The sequence below is a fragment of the Poecilia reticulata genome, chromosome 2 (genome assembly GCF_904066995.2).
Source record: "Poecilia reticulata chromosome 2, P_reticulata-male-v2, whole genome shotgun sequence".
In the NCBI taxonomy this organism is placed as follows: Eukaryota; Metazoa; Chordata; class Actinopteri; order Cyprinodontiformes; family Poeciliidae; genus Poecilia; species Poecilia reticulata.
Genome location: NC_088831.1, coordinates 39,432,176 through 39,456,279, shown reverse-complemented (window position 1 = coordinate 39,456,279; position 24,104 = coordinate 39,432,176). Strand labels below are relative to the sequence as shown.

Sequence of the window (24,104 nt, the reverse complement as noted above, 5' to 3'; positions counted from 1 at the left end):
TCTTTAAAATGCTTAGATTTATATTAGCATTTTTCTTCTCCTGGTCAAGATCAGATGAATGTTTGTATTACAGTATCACAATGAAAGTGGATTTTTTTTAAATATGTCTGGTTATATTTTAAATAATGTAAGTGCTATACATCACTTTTGGTTGTTAAAAAAATAGGTTAGCATTGAATGTACATTGAAACAGGGAACATCAAAGGGCAGGTTACCAGGTAGTTGCTGCAAACATTAAACATTTATTAGCAGCTAAAGAAAAAGCAAAGAGTAAGAATCATTAGAGGGATATGTTTGAAACCACAAAAAGTAAGACACAGACAATAATCACAGTGAAAAACAGCTGAATGCTCTCGGCACATGAAAAGACGAGATTAAAAATAATCCTTTTCTAGTCAACTTTTAAAGCTTCTGCTGTAGCTGGAGAGGCACTGACGAACATGCATGCAAAAAAACAGCTAAATTGTAATTGGATGTACTGCACAGCTTCATAGCCAACATGTTAACAGAAAGTAACAAATTATACGCTGATTTTGATGTGAAAAACAAAAAATAATTCACAAGCCATACAGATAGAAAATTATGTGCACAAATACAATTAAGCAGAATTTTATGTCAAACTCTCAACAAATAAGTTCAAGGAAACAAATATTTTATATAACTGCAGACTTATTCTTTAGAAAATGCACAATTTAAACTATTCACAATGTGGCTGTGATCCACATTTTACTGTCATGGAACATCCCTGTGACCCAGACACTCAGGTAAATTAGTCAATATCAATCTGATATGTATTACAATACCGACAGTGGCTGGACAGACATTAAATTGGGAAAAAAGGCAAGTAGTGTAAAAAATGACAGCAAAATCAGAAAGCTTTGATCACTGTAAAAGCATGAGGCACTTTCATTGGATTTTGAAGTCAGATTTGATTATTGAGGTGAAATGTAACAGATTTTCCAGCTGAAATGGAACACCATAGGTAGTCATTTTTATTAGAGTGAATCTCTTGTGTGACAAGCGGAAAGCGAATTTATTTAAACTCCTGCAAATGCCTTCAAAGAAACAAACTTACAAAGTGGAAACAATCACAAGGACACACATTCTTGCATATGTTAACATTTTTGTGACCACAGTCGCTAGGAATAATCAGGTACAAAACGGAGGGAGTTTTTGCATTTTGTGACATGTATATTTGTTTACATTTTCTTTTGGACACATCGGCATGTCAATGAGTTCCCTTATAGCCAACAGCCAAGACTAACTTTCTGTAGCTGAGGCGTAGTAGTAGCAGTCTTCCTAAAAATCCCACGGTGTTTCAGTTCCAACACTTCCTTCTTTTAAGCACAAAATACTGCTTTTGTGTTCATTTTCTGAATAGTTCATTGTTCTGCAGCATTTCTGTTAGCTTCCTTTAGCAGCTAGCTGTGCTGCAATGATGGCACGAAGAGCAATACGTACAAAATTTGGTTTCAGCAGTACATTTTTTCAGTTATTTGTCTCAACTAAAACACGATGCTCATTCCGACTATTCAGTTTACACATGCTTCAGCTATAGCTAGCATGGGCGAGGGTTTCTGTAAAATGCTACCTTGTAATGTTCTTTGTTAAACCACAATATTATTGGTGGTTTAATTTCTTTAAAATTATCCAGAACTATGACAAGTTAAGAATGAAGGAAGGTTTCTAAATTCACTAATATTTTTAATTTTTCCTTTTGTATTTGGTATGAGTGACTTTTCCATAACTTGAAAACCAATAAATAATCTTTGGAACCCTTTTTTTTTTTTTTTTTAATTAAAAATTGTTTCCAACCCCCGTCACATAACTTCTCCTTTCTGCTTTTCACTTTAATGGCACAGGAAAACAAGTCTACATGGAATAATGCTCTTTTAATACCCTTCAACACAGTAGGACAAACAATTTGATCACAAGCTGACCGAAACAAATCAATTTAGACATAAGAAATTCAGCTGCATGAACACAGCATATCTTTCTCCATGCAAGTAGTAATGCTGCACATTTGAGGCACTAAAACTGATCAACACAACTTTGACTCAAATGATCCAACAACATCAATTAACCAAACTTTACCATCTGCAATGGTGAAGATCCACTCACCTTAGCATACTGCATGCTTGAAACTGAAAATGAAAGACCTGTATCTCACTTTCCGAGTTATTTTGCTAGTAATTATCCAGCCTTCTTTGGGGACTAAAAGGGACTGGAACCATTACAGTATGTGAAAGAAAAAATAAAAGCAGACAATGACATCACAGCAAAAGTAACATACCTTATGCAGCAGAAACTGCAATTTTTACAGATTTTTTCCAACAAACATTGACATTTCAGAACAGGGGCACATCAACAACAATATGTACTTCAAAGATGCAGCAGGACTTTTAAAATATCCAATTCACTTCCTGCAAAACGCTCTTATTTTTATACAACAGTCAAAAGAGCAAGGTAGGAAACAGTGATTCAATTGTGCACTAGGATAAAACAAAAACATTTTAAGATTTTATTCTCTGTTCAATGGAGGTAATGGAGAAATACAGCACACACTAAATCTTTAGGAGGTTAAAATATAATTTCTTTGTAAAAACAAAAGTTTCATCAATACAACATTCCAAGCAAAGATGTTTTTACATCCGTCATGCTACGTGTGCCGTCACTGCCATCTTACAAACACCCTGTTTTATGTAAACAATAATCTGTGCTTCTTCTGATTGGAGCTTCACATTTAGTTTCAGATGTGATCCTAATTAAAGGTGCACACCAGTTAGCAGCAAGAAAAGGAAGGAGCTTGCACAACTTTTTTTAGATAAATGTTTCTAACTTCAGTACTTGTATGCAGGTCTCGTTTTTTAAGGACTCATCTATTGAGTGGCCTCCAGAGGCAGTTGGATAAATGGAGTTTCCTTCATGACAAAAATAAGGGCTCTTTTGTCATCTCAATGCTCTCATCCAGATTATTTTTAACACGTGCAATATCACAGCCCCAAAAGCCCTTCATACCAGTGCAGCATGAGTTGTTGCAGGTGGATATTAACAAAGTTAAAGTCAAACGTGTAAAATAAATATGCTTGCTTTTAACACCTGCGCCAGAGTCACAGCTTGGGTTCAATGATTTCTTTAAATCCAGGTATAAACTTGATTGGAGTGTCTTGAGTCTCTCTCTAGAATAAAAAAAAGCTTTTGATCAGTCCTTTCAGCCTTATAAAAACTCATGAATCATGTTGGGCATTGGAACTTCAGTATTGACTAATCCATGTAGCGTTCACAATGCTCCCTCGTTTTTAGTTTGTGTTAGCTACCTTTGTCAGAATTTAAATTACACAAGAAAATAATGAGTCCCACGGCTCCATCGGTAGAAAATTTAATCTGTCTCTTTTTGCATTTTTTGCCAGCTACAGCGTTTCCTCCTCATCCTCAGCAGTTGCACTTATATTCAGTACAGGCAGGTTTTCCTTCAGTGAGATATCGTCCACTCTTTTTGGGCCGCTGTCCTCCAGCTCTTCGGGTAAGGAGGGATCAGAGTTTGTCATCACATAACCCGGAAGGGTGGCATGCACGTTGATGGAGGGCGCGCCCGTGCTTCGATAAGCTCGACTCGAAGCGAGGGTGGTGGAGCGCGTGGAAAGGCCTCCGCCGGCCAGGTGGGACTGGCTGCTGGTGCTGTTGTTGTTGAGACCTACGACCACGGAGCCGTAACGGTAGCGACCGCAGACCACCGGGCCCTCCCACTCAAAGGCGAGGTTCCAGCGTGTCCACGTTTTCTTTATTTCTGTCTGAACCTGCAAGAAACCGAAAAATGTATATTTTAGGGGAATTTGACTTCTAATTCGACTTTATTTCACCTTTAAGGTGATATTTCACAGGAACACAGCAATGTTCTTAACCCATCTAACCCTGCTTTGGAGAAGTACATTGAGATTCTTCTCCAGAAACTCCAGAGGGATTAAAAGACTAAAGATGTTCAGGAGCAACTAGAGAATCCAAAACCTTACTGACGTGCATAAAACTGCAGAAATGTATCAGAATCAGCTTTACTGGTCAAGTTTGAGCCCATAAGCTTGGTTTCACAAACTCCCAATGTACAGATATTAAAATTCAACAGATGCACTTTAGAGGAGATAAAAAAGGAAAAAGAAAAAAATATCTAAATATGTGTATGCATGTTAAATTAAAGATGTTATGTAGGCCTGACAATGACTTTGTGAGCTTTATCTGGTTTTCTGTTGTGACTTAAGAGACATGTTAGGGAGTTGCACATAACTTTTGATTGTGTCAGATTCTCCAACACCTGCCTAAAATACATTGCTATATTTACAGTGGCACTGCTCAGGTTTTCAGGTGTTTGTTCTAGATATGTCAGCTTCTTGTGAAATAAAACTCTTAGAGGCTGATCTCTGGTCTGCATGTGGACCAAATTATATCCATATAAACATTCATTCACAGGGCTTAACTTTTTGGTCACAAAATGTGACAAGGAGTCATTTTTGCTACATGTTCACTTATTTGTATTGAAATATTTAATGTAAAGTTGTTCCACCAGTACTACTTTGAGTTCAGTAGTTTGAGAAATTAAGAATAAAGCCACTGCACTTATTTTTTTTTTCAATCATTTTGAATATTTTTAACATTGTGAAACAATTCAAGGACCAACCATTTTAACCCAAGATGAGGTTTATTAAATTAATTTTTTCTTGGTTTAAAATGATTGTTTTTATATTACTTTTTAGCTGAATGAAGAGTTTTCAGTAATAAGAAACAGATTAAACATTAAGAAAAAAAACATATAATTTTACTGAAACATGTCAAAATGGGTTTGTTGCTTTTGTAATTGGAGTAATTTAAGCCATTTTAGCAATCTATAAATCTATACTGCTATATTTATATTTGCTTTTAGCATTTTGTCTCCAATAGCTTCAGATACAGAAAAAATATCAACTCACCTCTCCGTTGCAATAGCAATAGATAATGGACACAAAGAAGCCCTGGGGGGGAAAAAAAAGCATATTGGTAACTCAGGGCAAAATTGATTACACTATAATTACAATCACATGTTCCATCCGAAGGCATCAGAGAAACGGAGAATGATGCCAAGAAAGGCCTAAAATTACCAGCTATTGTCCATTTTCTTCTCTTGGTACAACAAATAGAAGGAAGCCAGATTCAGATTTGTTCTTCCATGCTTCGCTGTGTGTTCATTCAAATCATAACAGCAACAAATTAAAAGTATGATCCCTGTGAAAATTTAAGTTGTTTCAAAAATCACATCACAGACATATGACCTTCTTCATGGAGCAAATAATCTAATATTGGGGAAAAATAAAAAATAAAAATGCACATAGTTAGACCAAAATACCTTTTCATGGTGAAGACAAGAAAGTATTTGGAAAAATTATTACAGCAAAACCTACAAATTTTAATTGCCAATATATACGATAGACCAACACGAAGTTGGTGTTTGGGGACACGTCTCTGAGATCTTAATCTCTTCCAGACTGAGAGACAGAAAAACTGGACTGATAAAATCTGTGAACATCCAATGTTTTGTTGATTTTCTTTTGAACTTTGATTGGGCCATTTTAACACACAACACATTCTATGGTAACTGTCTGTATGATTGTGATGAAACTCGAAAGTGTATCATAATTTCCATATTTTCAGCTCCAATCATCGTCCACTCATCTATGACCAGCTTCCTCAACCCTGCTGCTCACCGTGTCCATTGGACTTTGTGGAGATTGCTTTGTGGAGATTTTTGACATGGATTTTTGTCTACAACAGATTATTAGGGCCATGCTAAGAAAATGTAGAAATTATAAAAATAAAGCCATACAATTATTTGAATTGTGTCATACTATTGTGAGAATACAGTGAAAATATAATTTTACTGGTAATGACCTTATTCTCGTGATATGACTGTCATATTATTATTACCACTATATTCTCATAATTTCAACTTTATTCTTGCAATATTATGACTTGACTCTATTCTCGCACCACTTTATTCTCATTATTATTATTATTTTCTTAGTATGGCTCCGTCGTGATTGTCCAGGTACTCTGGTTTTATCCCCTTGCCTAAGAACATGCGTAATAATAGTAGTAATAATAATCTCATCCTATAACATGCACATATATCGTCTCCATTGCAACACTGACTAGGAAATAAGCAGCTATAGGCACCAAATGGAGCAGCATACAAAGCTTCACCCTCCATTTCTAAGTCTTTGTTTTTATAATCTTTATTGTAAGAACTCTCAATTTTCATTTAGACTTTAAGATGCTTTTGCACTTGTACCTTTTAGCCAATAAGCTTCATAAGCTGCAGGTCAGTGTGTTATTTGTCTCATCAGGTGGCAGACTAATTTTGATCTTTATTATACAACATTTTCTTGACACCCTCGTCCCTTAGTGGGTCGGGAGGGTTGCTGGTTCCCATCTCCAGCTAACTATTATACAACAAAATAGCATTTTTGTCTCAGAATACCATCACAAATGCAAGAATAGCGTCTACATCAAATTCACTTGGCAGTGTCACAAAAGCAGAAATCCCATCAACCTTCACTGATGTGATTTAATGGCTATGGAGAGTAAAAAGGTTCCATCCCTCTCAATTTATTTAATTTCTGTTTCCATCAGCGAGACCGCTGCACCTGCCATCTGTTACGTAAATTGTGGAATGATTATTCATGATTTATGCATTTCAAGTAAATGTAATAAAAGGGTAACCACTTTCATTAAGGACTCAAGGAAAAAATGTCCACTTTTTAAAACTTGGTTTATGAAAATTCTACCTACACAGTAATTACACACCTGCGTGAGTCATAATTTCTGCCGCAAAGCTTTATTTTCAGTTTCATGCCTCATCAATATGAAAGGATATTTTTATCTACTGCTGCTGCAGCGCAAAGATGATTCTTCAGCTCATCCATCTGACTATCTAACCCACTTTGGCCACTCTGAGCTAATGAATTATGACACCAATTAAATATGACAAACATACCTTTTTAAAACAAAAATCCTTGAATAACTGGAGTAACAAAAACAACCTGAGGTTTTTCAAAATGATTTTATTCATTAAGAGGTGAATAACATCCTAAGTAACCTAACCTTGTTAAATTATAAATATACATTATTTTCTGATTAACCACATTTTTGGACAACCGAGTTAAATTTCATTATCAGTACTGAATACTGATGACCTGCAGAATCAAGAAAGCAATTAAACAGACAATATAAAGTAGACTAAAAGGTCTCAAAAAACAATATGACTCCTTAAATTAAAATTCCCTCTAAACCTCAAAGCTGCTTGTGCCAACAAGCTTTTGTGATAACTGGTTATTGTTGTTTCATGTCATTTTTGACCCACTTTTGCAGAATAGTTTTAATTCACCTTTATTAGATTGATTGTTTTGAGCCAGTTTAAGATCATTTTACAACATCTCAATCTGATTTTTGTCTGAACTTTGACTAGGCCACTCTAAAATCTTTACTCTAAAACCTTTACTTGGTCCATAATCCAAGTATGTTTTAGCTTAAGGAGTTGCATTTGAAGAAATTCCTGCCAATGAGTAAAATTAGTGAAGGTCCTGAAGTGGCAAAGCAAACCCAAACCATGACACTGCCACCACCATGTCTTACTGTTGGTTAGTTTTAAGCCAGATTTAAAGGACGCACCTTCCAAAAAAAAAAACATCCACTTTTGTCTCGTCAGTCTACAGAATATTTCCCCTAAGTTCTTGGGCATCATAAACATGTATTCAAAAACGTTTTGTAGTTTTTCACTTACTGTCATCATTTTTCATGTTTCTTCCATTTGTGGAAAATAGATTTAATTGTACTGGAGTCCCAAAGCCTTAGAGATTACTTTGTTACCTATTCTTACTGATAAATGCCAGGATCTTTTTTTTTTTTTTTTTTTTAATCTCATAAGCTACTTTAGTTCCAAGCATAAACAACAGGGGAAATTACTTTTCACATGAACTTAAAAAAAAAAAAAAAGCCCTACAAGGTGGTATTTGCCTGATAATCTGCCACATCCAAGTATAACAAATGAGAAAAACTAGAAATCTGTAAAAGGGAGCAATATTTTTCCACAGCACTGTAACGTTATTGATGGTTAGAGGGGAAAGCAACTGCTTAAATCCATTTAAGAATGAAAAATGAACGTATCCACTGCAACTAATTTATCAACATCCTGTCAGAGGTATTTTTAATTAATCATCAGAAGAGATTCAGTGACACACATAGCATATCCAATGTTACATTGGGACTTTAAAATGTCACAAAGTGTGATGTTGCACATAAATAATTCCCCAAATATTCATTCTTTTGAAGAAATAAATGAATGTCAAGCCGACATCGGATGTGCTTTGGTGTGTAGGTGTTATTTTCTACCTGAAGCAGTGAATGAACTGGGTTTGTGGGGATTTTTGACTGTAGTGTTTGCAGCTAAAAATGCTTTTGTTGCAGATGGCTTTTGTGAATTCTGAACACTGCGAGCATTTCTCCATCACAAACTGCTCCCGAGTCAGGGCCACCCCAACCATGTCAAATGCAAAAATTGCACGTCATGCTTGGTCGAATTAATTTGCTGCCCATCAGTTTATAATGTTGGCTAGAATGAAGGTACACTATTTAAATCTGCTGAGGGACAAATTGAACTTTCCAATTGTGCAAAACAAACAATTTTAACGGTTTTTAATTCATCAACCTTTGATTAGTGCAACATGTTTTGACCAGATCTGAAACATGATTCTGCCCAGCTGCTCCAGTGTCCAAATATTAAATAACTAGACAAGTCTCGGGTAAATGTCACTTCATCACAAATTTACTCTTATGTCATTGTGTAACTAAAAAGAAACCAGGTTAAAGTCATTTCCCAGCTCAGGATTTAACCTTTGTTTTCAATGTTGGTCAGAATATTTTCTGTTAAACTGATGAACTCCTGGAGAACTGCAGTGGAAAAGCTTGTCATTATAAGTTACTCTTTCAAATAGGCTCATCGTTTCAGCAATAATAACATGCTTTAGTCCGAAATATTTTCTCTACACATGTAATTAAGTTTTTACTGCTCAAAAGAACGTGATAATGTGGCCTAAAATAAAGGCAGCACTGATTCTAACAGAATTGCTCATTCAACTTAGGGTGAGCTAAATTATGAAAGGGATTCAACCTCATTATCATGCTTCTTCCCTGCATATTAAATTGAAGTAATAGCTGACATTGACAATCACCCAGAGTAATTCATACAGGATAATTTTGGATTCCTCCCACTGCATGAAGTGGAAATGCAAAGATTACTAAAAACCAGGAACACCGCAGATCTCAGTGTGTGATCTTTGGTTATTTCTCTGCAGCTCCTTTCATAAAGATTGTCTGTCTTTTTGTGTGATCTTGCAAACAGTTAATAATCAAACACATTTCTCTTTGCCGTTTTCTGACAGAGCCATTGCTTTGTTCGCTTAATAAGCAGAAGGGATTCTATGATTATTAACAATCCACAGAGCATAAAAAGTCTCTACTGTGTGAAATGACAGGACGACTGAATGCTCTTGTCTATTTTCACAGGGGATTTTATATCCAAGTCATGCATTATCTGCAGTGCAGAAAATATTGTGTAGATGCTGGACTTTGTATGCCTGAATGGTTTTGTCAGCAAATACATTTGTGAAAATCAGCGATCCTAACTTTAAACATTATTCTATAACAACAAAAATATTCATACCCTTTGAACCTTTTCACATTTTGTGACAAATAAAATTATGCACCATGTTGTTTCCAAAAGTTACATTTTTGTCTCTTTTTCACATGGTTTCTGACTAATTTCATATCAACAAACTACTTTTGAGTAGTTTTTCACTCCGACTCATTTTCAGTCATGCTGAAAGGAAACAATAATCAGTTTCCTATCAGAAGTTGAAAAGTTTAATTTACCATCTTTGTAATCCAAACTCATCTGCTTGTGATTTCTTGCTGTAACAAAACCCTTCCCACCATGCTTAATCTGCAGAATCCACTGAATTATTGTAGAACTGCAAAGTAAATGTGACCAAGAGCAAAAATATTATTTATCACTTCCATTACATTCCATAGTATAGTAAAAAAAAAGTCGGAAGTATTAAATTGAGGAACAGCTGGAGATATTTTATTTCTGAGCCATTTTAATTGTGCTACAGTCTTATAAGTCTCTGAACTGGAAAGATCTAGGACACCTGCTGATTAACATCACAAACTAAGAAATAATTAAACAAATGGAGAAGTCTGATCTTGACATAATCAGAGTTCTGCAGAACAACATTATGCCTGCAGCATTGAACCACCTTTGTTCTGTGTATAATTGAGTCTTCACCGTGTACAACATCAGTGCAGCTACAGAACAAATGAAGCAGTCATCTGTTCCTGAATCCTCCACCTGGGAATATATATATATTATATAGACACTTGGTTCAGAAAACAAATAACCTACAGTAGAAACTAACTCCAGTGTCAGGGAAGTGAGAAAAAGTGTGAGTATTTATCTTTAGGTGTCACAGTAACAGAGAGGTCTCAAAAAGTGCAATCAGGAGTATTTTAAACAATAAAACAAAAAGCTAGGGACACGTAAAGTAAATTAAGTAGAGCGGTACGAGCTGATGCTGGTAAAAAAATAAAATAATAATACATCAGTGCAGGAAGCTCTGCTGGTGCACCGCTTCGTTCCGTGCCCTGATTTTACAAAGAAATGTTACCCAGGAGTTTTGTTTTTTGGGGATTTTTTCACCCCCTTTTGCTTATGTTGCATAACTGAAACGTAAGCAGAAAGTACCTGAAAGGAGTTGAAGAATAGCTCACAATACATGCGAATCTCCCAGCTTGGTCCTTCGAATGTGTGAGGCAGTCCGACGAAGATGATGTAGTGGATGCCAAACACCAGCACCAGCACAAAGGTGGACTTTGCCAATTTTCTGTAGAAGCAAAAACAATATATTTATAGTTGGAACCAGATGCTTAAACACACACACACGCACGCTCACACTTTTTCCTCTGCAACTTTTCCTTTTGTCAGCGAGTATAAACAAAATAATTTCTAGTTTTTAGGTATCGGAATCATGAGGTGTTATTTTAACTACTTCTGATATTTTAAAACCAGAAGTCAAGCATTTATATGATGGGAGTTAAAATATGGGCATTAAATGTATGTGGAGACACAGCTGGTACACAGCATTACTGGACATCTGTCAACAAAAATGTCACGTTTTCTTTAGCTGTTAGCAGAAAATCATAATAGTTAACAGAAATAGACTTGATAAGTAATTAATAAAGTGTTTGGTTTGGCATAATAAAGCCAAGTACTATGGAAACTTTAAGAACATGTAGGTGGAGAGTCTTTGGTACTTAGTTTGAATATTTGCTCTATTTTCAAGTTTTGATTAGTGCATGGTTTATAAAAATAAAAAAAAAACCTTAGAACTATGAACTCATTCATTTTCACATTTCGTTTTATTTCTAATCCCTGCTGACAGAAACCAACAACACAGAAATAAGAGAGACTGATTTACTCCCCTTTTCAATTGAAACAAATGAGCCTAGCAAGCAAACAAGGGTAACTCAAACAACCTGCCTCCCTCATGTGCATTAATATTCATCTCTCATCCTCAACACAGATTTCTTGAAACTTAGTTTGGCAAAGTCATTCTTCAAGCTTCCTGGTGCACTACCAGCTGTCACACTATGTTTGACCTAAAGGTTAAAAAATAAATACTGATTCCGATCTAAAACATCACAGAAGATAAAACGAGCACAGAGCTAGGTCATAAGTTTGTGAGGGACTGTGACGTCCCAATAAAATAGGATTGTTGCCTTTAAACCTGCAAAATGAGATAAAACCGTAATGCTCTGATGCTAGATGAGATGCTGCTATCTTCAAAGAATCAAACCAATAAAGTCTTTTTTTTCTCCCCATCATCCAGAATAGAAAAATATATTAGTGACATTAGTGGGAGTGCAGCAAGAGCAGCTAGTTAAATTTAAAATCTTCCTTTTGATAGACAGAAATGAAATGTTTGTTTGTTAAAGATTGTTATATGAAGGGATAAAAATATGAAAAAGGAAAGTAAATATGGTGCCTTTCAAGAATTGTATTGGATAAAAGTATAAACAGCTGTGATTGATGCAACAAGCAACTGAACATTATTATTATCACTCGGCTTTGATTTTACCTCTAAATGTGCCTGGTGAGTCTTTGGATTCATAAGCAGGGGTGAAAGTAAGGGGGTACGGCAGGGTACTGCGTACCCCTAAAAGATTTAGTGGGGGTATGCAGTACCCTCAAGAGAGGAGCGGCTGTCTGCTGTAAAAAAAAAATAAAATCAATGGATTCACTGTGCAGCCGTGAGTTCACCCACTAATCAGCCGTGACTGATTAGTTTTTCAAAAACGATCTAAAACACGACTTAATCAGTTAATAGCTCTTTTTTTCCTCATTTTATATAGTTTCTGAACTGTTCGTGCTTTGCTAGAGCAGCGGTGCAATATGTCGATCGCGGAAGGTTTTGAGTCGATCTCAGCATTAGGTGACAAACTGAACGCCGCCAGGACGCTGAGACCAGCACGTCCTCCTCTGGCTCCTTATCAAAACGTTCGTAACTTTATTAAAGAACAACAACAACAAAAAATCAACAAAACGTGCTCAAATTAATGACCCAACAACAATAATAATCTCAGTAATTATCGTTTCAACAAGGTGTTGCACAATTCTGTGCGTTTCGGTTCCATTACCAAAATAATGAGCAGAGCAGGAGTTTAAAATTAACTAATCAACCACCGCTGTGGTTGATTAGTGGCTTATTAATAAATATCAAGCCTGCAAACCTAATATTGTAACGGACTGAATGTTATGTTTATAACAATCTCGGGTCGGCTTGTGGAGCGCAGGAGGTTGCCATAGCAACGGCTGTGCTTAAATGCCAGAGACAGAGAGTAAAAAGGTGCGAGTGGTTTAGAGTTGATCACCTGTTCAGGTTTTACCTTTTTTTACTTTTGCATTGGTGCATCACTGTAGTTTCTGAACGTTCAATAAACGACAAACTTGGACTAATTACCTCGTTCTTTGAGACTATATGTCATTTACAACAAACAAACACGGTAAATATGTTTCATTAAGTATTTAACAAACAAATGGCTTCTACCACGATAATTATGTGAAATTAAATTAATTGTCTAATATAAAAAAATGTTTGGTGCTTTGAGTTCAGAGTCTGAGAGGCTTTTCCTTTATATCAAAGAATTTTTTTGCCTCTTATTTAGTGGAAATATTGATGTTGATGAGATTTTCTCCAAAATAATAACCTTTTTCAATCTTTAAAGCTCCACTGTTGAAAATGAGGCTGCAGGAGCTGCAGGATCTTCAGAACAAACAGGTCATGATGCTGGGCTACTGATTATCCCTCTGTCTGGACACAGGATCAATAGAACCAGATTGAAGCTAAAATGAATGGTTATATGCCAGACATGGAAAACTGGGATGCACTCCATGCCATTAGATCAGAGTTTAGGTCTCATGGCATCTCAAGGTGTCAACATTGCAGCCAGTGGGCTGAGGGAAATACAGCTTTATCTTGTAGCAATTCAAGAGCTACCAGCTTTTATCGCTTCGCAAAAAAATCCATCAGCTCAGAAACTCCAAAGCACACAAAGACATGTGTGCTTTGGAGTTTCTGAGCTTTTTTTTCCACACACTTTTTTTTTTTTTGTCATAGTACCCCCAAGAATTTAAATCTACTTTCACCCCTGTTCATAAGTAACCTTTTGCCCATCAGTCACCACATCTTAATCCACTTTTATTACTCACAAATGATCCAACTGGTGACACATTAAAAAATACATGAAGTCTTTACATCTGAAGTTGTGGGTTTGATTTACAAGTACTTTTCCATTTGCTTGCCGAGCAGGTTTGACTATCGGTTACTTTTGCTTTAATCACTTCTTCTTTAGAAACAATGACATCTATTGCATTTGACATATTTGTATGTTCCCCGGTTCGTCGCCCCTGATCACAATCATTTATTCTGATAAATTGTCATCTCAGCTACATAAAATGTCTGCAGCATTCAAAGCGGGACTCCTCTTGGTTGATACGCTATAATTATTATGTTTTTATCCGACATGCTGACGCCAGCACCAGCAGGGGAGGGAAAATACAGATAATTACAGATGTGGGAATGCGCGTGTGTGTATCTGTATAGCTCACATAATGAGAGCTAGTTTCAACTTTCAACCACAAAGTCAAAATCAGCTTGACAAAACTTAATTCTGTGCCCTTACGTAAAGATGAAACAACTTCCTTCCTTGGGATCACTCAATAAAATTGACTGAACAATCTGATTGTTCAGTCAATAAAATTAGGCCAACTTGATTGTAACATCCATCTCAAATAGCACACCTCAAAGCAGAACATGCAATCTTCACACAGAAAGGCCCAGTAAAGATTCAAACAGGACTTTGCTGCAGCGCAATTAATGTTTTTTTCTTTCTTGCTTTAATCAGGTGGAAAATTTCTGACCAGCTATGTAATCTGAGTAAAGACAGAAAGTACAGATTTTTGAAGCATTTGAATTAGTTTGTTATAAATATTGTCAGGCATTCTTTGATTGGCAACACTGTTCCATGTAACTGAGGAACCTCTCACAAATGTGAGAGGTTTTACATAAATATCCTAAGAAATATGTATTTTTTTCTTCCTTGTGAAAATTACGGAAAGTTGCAGCAACTAGTAATATCCCCTTCCAGTCACAAGTATCAGATTATGGAAAAAAATAAATAAATAAAGTGCAGGTGTCTGTATTTTCAGTAGATCAGTGACATTTTTTAAATAGGATAAAAATCACTGCCTATTTTTGCAACTAAGAGTATAAGGGAAGACATTCAACAAAAGTCCCAAGGTCCGAAACAAACCCCAGAGAGCTGAATAAAGAACTAAAGGCCTCATGTATTCATGGTGTGAGATGATTTCCACTGAAACGTCACCCACCACCTTTGTCAGCTTATTTACATCTGTTTAGCTCTGTTCACCCAAAACAACTGCTCTCATTCACATGTTCAATTGCACTGAATAAGTGAGTTAGAAATCTTGACTAAAATTATTAACTGCTGTAAATGTGATGCAAAACAATTTTTTTTCACATCTACTGGTAAAATCACTCGTTTTTTTAAAAAAAAAGACATGTGATGAGATTTCTGTCTGTCTTTCCAGGGAAAAAATCTCGAGTAGACAGAATGTACTAAGATGTACCAAGTTTGTCTCTGTTGACATGGAGACTCCAGCAACAACAAAATTGGGGTACAAAAACAGACTAAGTTTCCATGTTTGGGGCAAATTTCATCAGTATGAAGTGATTATAGAAAAGCTTAACAGAGAGGAATACATAATTAATAAAGTGTCTGTCACAAAGAACCACTCAGTTTAGAAATGTTGCTGCTCTTTTCTGCACCGAGTGCAAACAGTTTTCTCCTTCAAAAAGAAAAAAGCATTCATTTACTCAAAGATGCAGATAATTTCAAAAAGTATAATTTTAGTTACAAATGCAGAGTGTCACTCACATTCATTCAGAAGACTAAGTATTAGGAACTAAAAGCTTTGATTGGAATATCCCTAGCATTAAGAGTTGGTTTCAAAAATCACATTATTTTGTTCATCTTATATAAAAAAAAAAAGTGGCATCTTCTGATACATGCCTCTGACAAGCTGATACCTCTTAGAAAAAAAAAAATCACATTTCCCTTTCTACAGGCTCAGTACATTTGTGCACGTCCTTACAGCGAATGTACAGATACATAACACAATGCAAGTTTTATAAGCACATTTTTGTCAATTTAATACAAACCTGTACTGCTTCCTGGTGTCGTATCTCCCTGCGTTTGTCTCTCGAATCTTGGTGGCCAGCACTCGCACGATGTTCACAAACAAAACAAAGTTGAGCTGAAAGGGGAGAAAAAAACATTTAAAACGTTTTGAATTGTGACGTAAATGTTAGGGACACAAACTAAGAAATAAGACAGTGATTAGATTTTTTTTTTTTTTTTGTTAGAGAAAATGTTCTAAAGATGTGATTATGTAAATCAAATGGAGGTCAGACAAACCTCCTCCTCTGTGAAGATTATACACAAGAACAACATCAAAGTTTTACTGAGATTCTACTTCATGCAGTACATGAAGGAGCTGTACCTCTAATAAACTCTTGTCATTTTAAAGGCTGCTAATCATACAGACTGATAAAGTGCAATTTCTACTCAGTTACTGCTCATTACCATCAGCATTATTTTAAGATCAATGAAACTGAAATAAAAGAAAAATGCAAATTCTTTCGCTTTGTGCAGACAAATGTGAATAACATAACATGACGAAGAATATAAAGCTTTACCTTTACGTTTGGGCTTCCAGTGACTAATCAGAACCATTTATTTTCCAATGTATAATGATTATACAACAAATGACTTAAAGAAATAGTTCTCATTTCAAAATGAAGTTGGTATCAGCAGACAACCTTTTTTTTGGGGGGGGGGGTTATGAGGAATTTATAATATGAAACTCAGTTATTTACATCAACTGATGTAAATAAGCATAGAAGAAAAAGCTCCAGTCCAACCTCTAGCATAGGAATATTGTTTTAGCTTGTACAATATGTTGAACATACAAGTCACAATTTCACGCATTATGAATTTATTGCATATCTACAAAACATGCATGAAGTAGTTGGATGAGGGTATGGGTTTACAACTCATTAAAAATCTGTCCAAAATGAGCTATTGATCTCTTCTGATCAGAAAATATCTTCAAAGGAGAGATTTGTGAGTTGTCCTGCTGAAACGAAAACCTTTGACTCTCCCTCAGATGGAAGAGCGATAAATCCATGTGGCAAAGAGGAATGTGTTGGAGGCAAGAAACTTCCTACATACATTTGTTTGTTCTTCATCAACATAAACATTATATAGGAAGCCATGCTAATCCAGTCAACAGCTCAGTCACAGCTTCCCAATTAGAAGAACCTACATTGAGGTTTTCCTTTTGAAGCTTTGTGCCACGCTAATTAACCATGTGTGCTGAGAGAATTGAATTCAAAGTGGTTATTTAACTTTCATCTTTATAAAAATTTTTTTAAGTATCATCATAGAATAGGGCCAAATACTCTGTTTGGCAGCTTGCAGGCTCAGCTGTCGGTCACCAGCTCAAAACGTTCTTTAATAAAAAAAAAAAAGAGTGGCAGTTCAGTCCCCAGCTGTTTCACATGTTCAAGTGTCCATGGGCAAGACAATAAACCTCAAAGATAATGTGCAAATACAGTCGACACACAAAGAAGGGATGAAAGCTTGTGTGTGCGAGAATGAATTAATGGTAAACTGTATAAAATGTGCTATAAAAGAGCAGTTGGTTTATCAAAGAGACAGACATCCACACTGTGGCCAATTTGCAATCCCCAAAGAATTCAGCATGTAGGTTTCGGAACAGTGGGAGGAAACGGGAGCACCAAGAGAAAATGGATTCATGCACGAGGGACAAAATGCACTACTTGGAATAAAAACTGGTCACTTGTTTGAAGCAAAAATCTGCTTTTCTGTGATGGTGCTTACAGCTACACTACGATGTTATCCATGGCCCTTTCACCCAGTTTTAATACACTTTGGTGGTTGCTAATAAGAAATTTCCTGTGTCAATGAGCAAAGATTACTGGAGCAGATTTCTAATGATTATAGTAAGATGTAGCCCATTTCCAGCATGTCCGCTCTCTTACCGAGTCTTCAGGGTGAAAAAAATTAATAAAAATCAGTTAAATCAAGCAGGACATGCTAATAAAAAGCAGCAGCTGATTAGAATCAACAGGAGATTTTTAGTTGCAAATTGATGGAAACGTAATTATATAAGGATGTATAAAGTGGCCTTCACAGTAGGATAATGCATGAGGAAACATACTTTATAATCTCTTGCACACCCTTTATATGTGTATCAACATTTATTGGAAATAAAAAAAATTCTTAAAAGGAAAAAGAAAAAAATACGTTTTGAAAAATTCTCCAAATAACAGAAAAAGCAGAATGAGCCAATCTTTCTAATTACCGATTTTCCCAAATTTCTTTGCTCTTGTTTTTTTAGAAAAACCACAGACGGAGACAGCTCGTCTTGGGGTTAATTGTTTCATAACCACAAATGTAGCTCATCACACCTTTAAGTACTGGACATTATTTAGGTTATTCAATCAGAGATTTCAGAAAAATGCTTCTTTAGATATGTGGACTGTGGATGCTGACATTAGCGTTGGGGACGTATGTGCTTCCATACCATGTTTTGCATTAAGATGTTGTTTTAGGCTTCAATATCTTCAGTGACACGCCAACTCCTTTTAGCACAACTTGCACAAAACAATAGTCTTTTCCAAAGTCCCATCTTGATGTCGTTAGTAGGTGTCGAATGTGCATCAGATTTATAGATGTACCAGAAACGCAATTAAAAGGTTCCAGTTCTGGACATTTGTATATAAAAAAAAAAAAATTATTAATTACATTTAAAATTTAGAACGTGTTAATTGCTGAAAAGGTTAGTACCAGAATTGTGGGAGACAATATTATTTAAAACCTCAAACATATTAAGAGAAAATTTGGACAAAAATGTTGTATTTTCTCAAGGGACTTCAGGGAGAACCTGTGGACGAGGGCAAAATGACAAATTTGAGATTGATTCCTTTGATTTCTTGAAGCGCTTCAAGAATTGTCATCTATAAAATAATCAAGTTACAATTATAAGAGATCACCTTTGTCTAGTTCTACAATACTGACCTTCACTTTAAATGCCACTTTAAACTTTGAAGGGCAACAAAAAGATCACATGTTACCATTTTAGGGAGTGTCAGTGACTGGTTTGGGCTTCTGTGAGGATATATGACTGAATGGTTGAATTTTTTTCTGATCAGAGAAATCAATATTTCAAATTTTAACCTTTGTGGAAGGTATGTTGCAGGCTAACAAATCCATCTCCTCTCCTTTTTATCTTCCCTTTTACATACAAAACTGACAAACGTATGCCTTTTCAAAAATGAATGCTGTTCACATTTACCCCAATTGCTGTCAAGATGGGAACCTGGTAAATCCATTTGACGTTACCAGCACTCAACTCCCAGCACCTGAATGATGAAATAAAAACAAAACAATTAGACTGTGAAATAACTTTGATGTAAAGGTTAAAATTATATTTTGTTTTGGTTACATACTATGAAAAAGTTAATCAGAAAGGTGTACCAGATATAAATCCACTGGACCTGACAATACAGTGTCTGCAACACATGTTGACATGATTGACAAAAATGTGCAAATACCATTATAATCAATTCCTCATTTATATCAGCAGCATTATTTCACAGAGACAAATTTAGAAACGTGCAACCTTTCGGTTTATTCAGCGGGGAGAGAAAATGTTTAATCAGATTCATCCCTCACAATTTTATCCATCCATCCATACATGCTTTTCCTTGCAGGGACCCAGGGAAGCTGGTGCTCATCTCCAGCAGTCTTTGGGGGAGAGACAAGGATCACCCAAGGTAGGTTGACATTACACCGCAGGGCAATGCAGAGAGACGCAGGGCAAACAAACATATTCACTCACTCCTAGGGGCAAGTTAGATAGACCAGCTAAAGCAACACTTTTCTTAACTGCAATTTGAATTTATACTTACTTTTTACACTTGATTTTCCTGGGAAATCTTGAAACTGTTTTATAAATCCATGCCTTTTTTAATTACCAAGGGTAAACATGTGACATTGGAGAGATGTTAGGTCATAAAATATATTTTGCGATTATGCACAAGGAAGATTGTCTGGTTGTTTGGGGACATGCCAAACCTTCTCTATCCAATAAATTCAATACAAACATGCTGAGTTAACTGAAACAAAACAATCTGCTCTGTTGTGAGTAAACAGACCAAAGAAATGTCGAGACATGAATTTTTGGCCACAAACGTTTCAGTTTGGTCTGCTGTAAAGCAAAAGGCACAAATGTGATTAGCACTTCATGCCGACTAATTAGTACAGCAGAGGATCTCTGATTTGGAGGGCTTTTCACTTTCTCGACTGCATACAGATAAGAGTACATTGCATAATCAACTGTTTAAAATCTCAAGAAATTATAGACAAACATTTGGTGGCCTTGGCTCAAAGAGTGTGCCCAAATCAATAGGAAAAAATATGGTTCAACAGACCAACTCAATCTTTTTCCAGGGGATACATCTGTCCTCAGACCTAAATCTTACAGAGAACCAAAGAGAAGCAATCAAAAGAGAGAGCACAGGGCAGGATTATCTAAAGCAGAAATGCCCAAATCCAGTTCTCTAGAGCTACTATCCTACAACATTTAAATGCAACCCTGTAGCGACTCACCTGGTCCTCTCATTGGCATTCAGCTCTGCCAATAAGCTACTAATTAGACCTACTAATGTTGAGGAATATAATTATGTTAATAGTTAAAAGTTGTGTTAATTCACATTAAGATATGTTTCACTGAAAAGAAATGTGTTATGTTGTGCTGGTTCAACACCAAATAAGGTGTTGTACGAGACATTCCTGGCAGGCAAGGGACTCAGCCAGAGTCTATGTTTGGACAGATAAGAACTAACAATCTGACTAATGGTCCTCTGAGGGAGCAGATTTAACTTCCACGAGGTCAGCCAGAATTCTCGGAACTTCCAACACACACTCAATGTAAAACAGAGCCAGAAGCAAGATTCAGAACTCCATTGGTCAGACGGTTTCCAATACACAATAGCAGACTGAAAACGGTATAAATGCTCGAAGCCAGAAGCAAAAGAAGAGACATTTTGGATTCTGAGACGATGAAAATGAGATGATGAAAAGGTAATATGTGATTCCGCAGATGTGCATTAAATGTCTTCCTGGTTGTCAGTGAGCCGGAGAGAATGGAGTTTTGTGTATCGTCCCTTAATTCATGAGTTTAGCGCCTTTGAATTCCTCCATACTAATCAGCCATTCATTTGATTCAGGTGTGCTGGAAAAGGGACGCTTCAAAAAGTTGCAGCATAGTAGTTCCTGGACAGTAGATGGCGGTAATGCACATCAATATGTCGCTAGCAACCACCATAAAAAAAGAAGAAGAAAAAATTGTTCCTGGAGATTGGCCTTGAAATGAATGGTCGATATCTTTCCATATCAGAGGTTGCATTAACCAAATCTTGACCGTCTTTACCTAGTTTTTGAAAACAGTGAAGGAAAAATCAAAAGGCCATCTGCCACTTTGACTGAGTACAATTCACACCCCTGACCACTAGGGGCAGCTGCACAAACATTTTCAACTTCATGCACAGAATACAGGTAACTAAAATCAAAAGAATAATTGACATGAGAGCATCTGAGCATCTTCTCAGACCTGGACACCATGGTTAATGCTTTCCACTATTTGGGAGGTTAAGACCAACATCACAGTCCCCATAGAAAGTCATCTGTTGGAGGCAAAACACTCATGACAACTGCCTCTGCAGACACTTGATTGCGCACAAGGAGATGCACCATTGAGACCCGTAATGACCAGGAGGAAGTTATGAGATAATACACAAGGTGAATTGTTCATATTTTATTTACTGGGACCACATTAACATTTTTATTAATGTGGGAAATAAAGTTACATTCATCTGATTGATGTGCGATGGTACAATGGTTTTCCTCTTCAGCTTTTTTGGGTTAATTATTAATCAGAATGAGTAAAAGTTAAATATGACACATTGGCTTTCATGATCAATTAAAGGTTGATTTTTCTTTCTGAACTTTGTGTGTGTGTTGTGTGCGTGTGTGTGTTAATGCAATCAAATATTTAATTTCAATGGAAGACTTCATGTACATCTTTACCAGTGAGTGTCAGTAAGCAGGTGGGTAGCTTTGTACTGAAGTGGTGCCTTATATCAGATCCAAACTCAACTTTACAGTATTTTCTTTTTCCTTTCTAAAGTATTTCATTTCTTTTTGACAGAAATTTCTTTCAGATTCTTGATTTTTTTTTTGTTTGTTCATTTCAATGAAGAGAAAAGGAACGGTCTTTGAGAAGCACTCACATCGCCAAAGCAGAATAATTTCTCCCCAGTAAATAACAATAGGAAGGATGCTCTTTTCATCAACTGTAGCTCACAACATGCGATGGGAGAAGTACTAAGATTTAACTTCATCTTTCCACAGCAATTATTTCCAGTGCCTCCACCTGTTGCATTGTGTGTCTACTTTTGTTCATAACGGTGTTGCATATTAAATTAAGCGAGTATAATTGGATTTCACGGGTGACTCAAATGTCACATGAATTAGACTGTAATTGTGCTGTCGCCTTTTCTCTCTTTCATACATGCTAATCAATACATGTTGCATTGATTACAATTAATTGTTCAATCTTTTCACTTTTCATTTTGACAGACAAAAATATGCAAATAACGTCAAAATAAATACTCATGCAATTTGTGTGTGTGCACCTTGCGTCTGCCAGCGTTGCCCTGACGATCGCCCAGATTGCGACAAACACAGCAGGAACACCTGAAAGTACAAAACAAGATGTGACTCAGTGGATTTATTTTTTTAACTCGATGCAACTCCCAGCTCAGATTTCATATTGCATTTCCTTCATGTCACAAGAAAACAGATACAAGGTGTACTAGAATGCTGCGGAGACAGAAAGGCTGTATATGTAATAACACATAATGATGCTATGCTGACATATAATTATTACACACTCAGCCAACGTGACAAACGTGCTTCCTATCCAGCAGCTCCGACGCGAGTCACATTTCAGCAGAAACAGCAATTTCCACACTTTTACTACCCATCAAAGCACATGGATGCCGCAGGATCTCATGTATATTGTGTCTGTAAAGAAGTTCCCAGGCTTCATAGTTGTATGATATATAAAATTACCAAGTGTAGTCACTTCTTTGCTGTAAAATAACTCAGTGCTGCTGTAGTGGAGGAACTTAAACAGGCATAACTTCCTAACTAAATTCACAAAGGCAACATTTTTTGTTTAAGACTTGAACCATAATTCTTTGTGTAACTAAGACTTATTGTTTATTTCACCAACAGTTTCTTCTCATGCTCCACACAGATGAAAATGTCTAGTTACAAGTTCATTTTAGGACAGATTTTACTTTAATTTTCAAGGGCCTCTATTCAAGCTCTGTCCTAAATAATTACTACAGCCAGATACTTTAACTCAAGCATTGACATGATTAAGCCACATTTTGCTTATAGTTCCAAGGATCAGATATAAAAAATCAGAGGAAAGCTGAACTTGAACCATGTAAAGAGCTTCCTTTCTTTTTATATTATCTTGGACTTTAATCAATCTATCTTTTTAGGATAATTTTTTAATATGCATGCAATTGTTTATAATTATTTCCATCATTTGATACACTCGTTGTCTTTTTAAAATGTCTAATTTTAATAACGTTTAAGTATATATTCTCTTTGTGAAGCGCTTTGGGATTTTTATCAGGGATTTGATCAGTATTTAGTGACTAAACCCTGAATCAAAATCAAAACATACACAAACAAGGTCACTGTCTTGACCTTGTTTGTGTATGTTTTGATTTATTTCATTGTTATTCGCACTCTTTTCTTCTACACTAGCATGTTTTCTGTCTGTGTAAATCTCATTTACTCTTTTTATATGGCAATCTTTTGTCTCTTCTCATTTTTTGGAGCACTTCAATTTCAGATGGGCTTATGTTGTACAAAATAATTTTTCTGAAGGACCAAACTGCTTTTTTCCTTTTTGTTTCAAAAGTTCCAAATAACAAAATTAGGTCATGAATATTGAGACCTGTCCTGCAGAACTGGATGAGTAATTTCATCTTTAGTTCAAGGATTTTTTTTTGTATCACAAGCCTGACTCACTATTTGCATGTGTCTCTCACTCCGTTATGCTGGGAGTCTAAAGTTTCCAGATCAGAGATCGAGACTGTGAATGCACCACCTCTTAACCAATCAATGCTCGGAAATTTTGCTTATAGTGCTTCCAGGTCTCTCTTATTTCCTCTTCTTCTGAGGATTAAATGTTTATTTTATTATTTTGCAAGTGT

General features: G+C 36.0%; 1 protein-coding gene across 2 annotated transcripts in view; it reads right to left on the bottom strand.

The window, feature by feature from the left end:
- Window positions 1-222: 222 nt before the first annotated feature.
- The window catches only part of pth2ra (parathyroid hormone 2 receptor a), a 52,168-nt gene continuing 28,286 nt past the window's right edge, over window positions 223-24,104 (bottom strand). For both annotated transcript variants that reach the window (XM_008402500.3, XM_008402507.3), the window contains 6 exons: window positions 22,503-22,563; window positions 19,100-19,166; window positions 15,879-15,973; window positions 10,823-10,961; window positions 4,959-5,000; window positions 223-3,797 (listed from right to left, as the gene is read on the bottom strand). In XM_008402500.3, coding sequence (XP_008400722.1) covers window positions 3,411-3,797; window positions 4,959-5,000; window positions 10,823-10,961; window positions 15,879-15,973; window positions 19,100-19,166; window positions 22,503-22,563 — 791 coding nt within the window. In that variant the 3' untranslated portion in view covers window positions 223-3,410. The remainder of the gene's footprint in view (window positions 3,798-4,958; window positions 5,001-10,822; window positions 10,962-15,878; window positions 15,974-19,099; window positions 19,167-22,502; window positions 22,564-24,104) is intronic.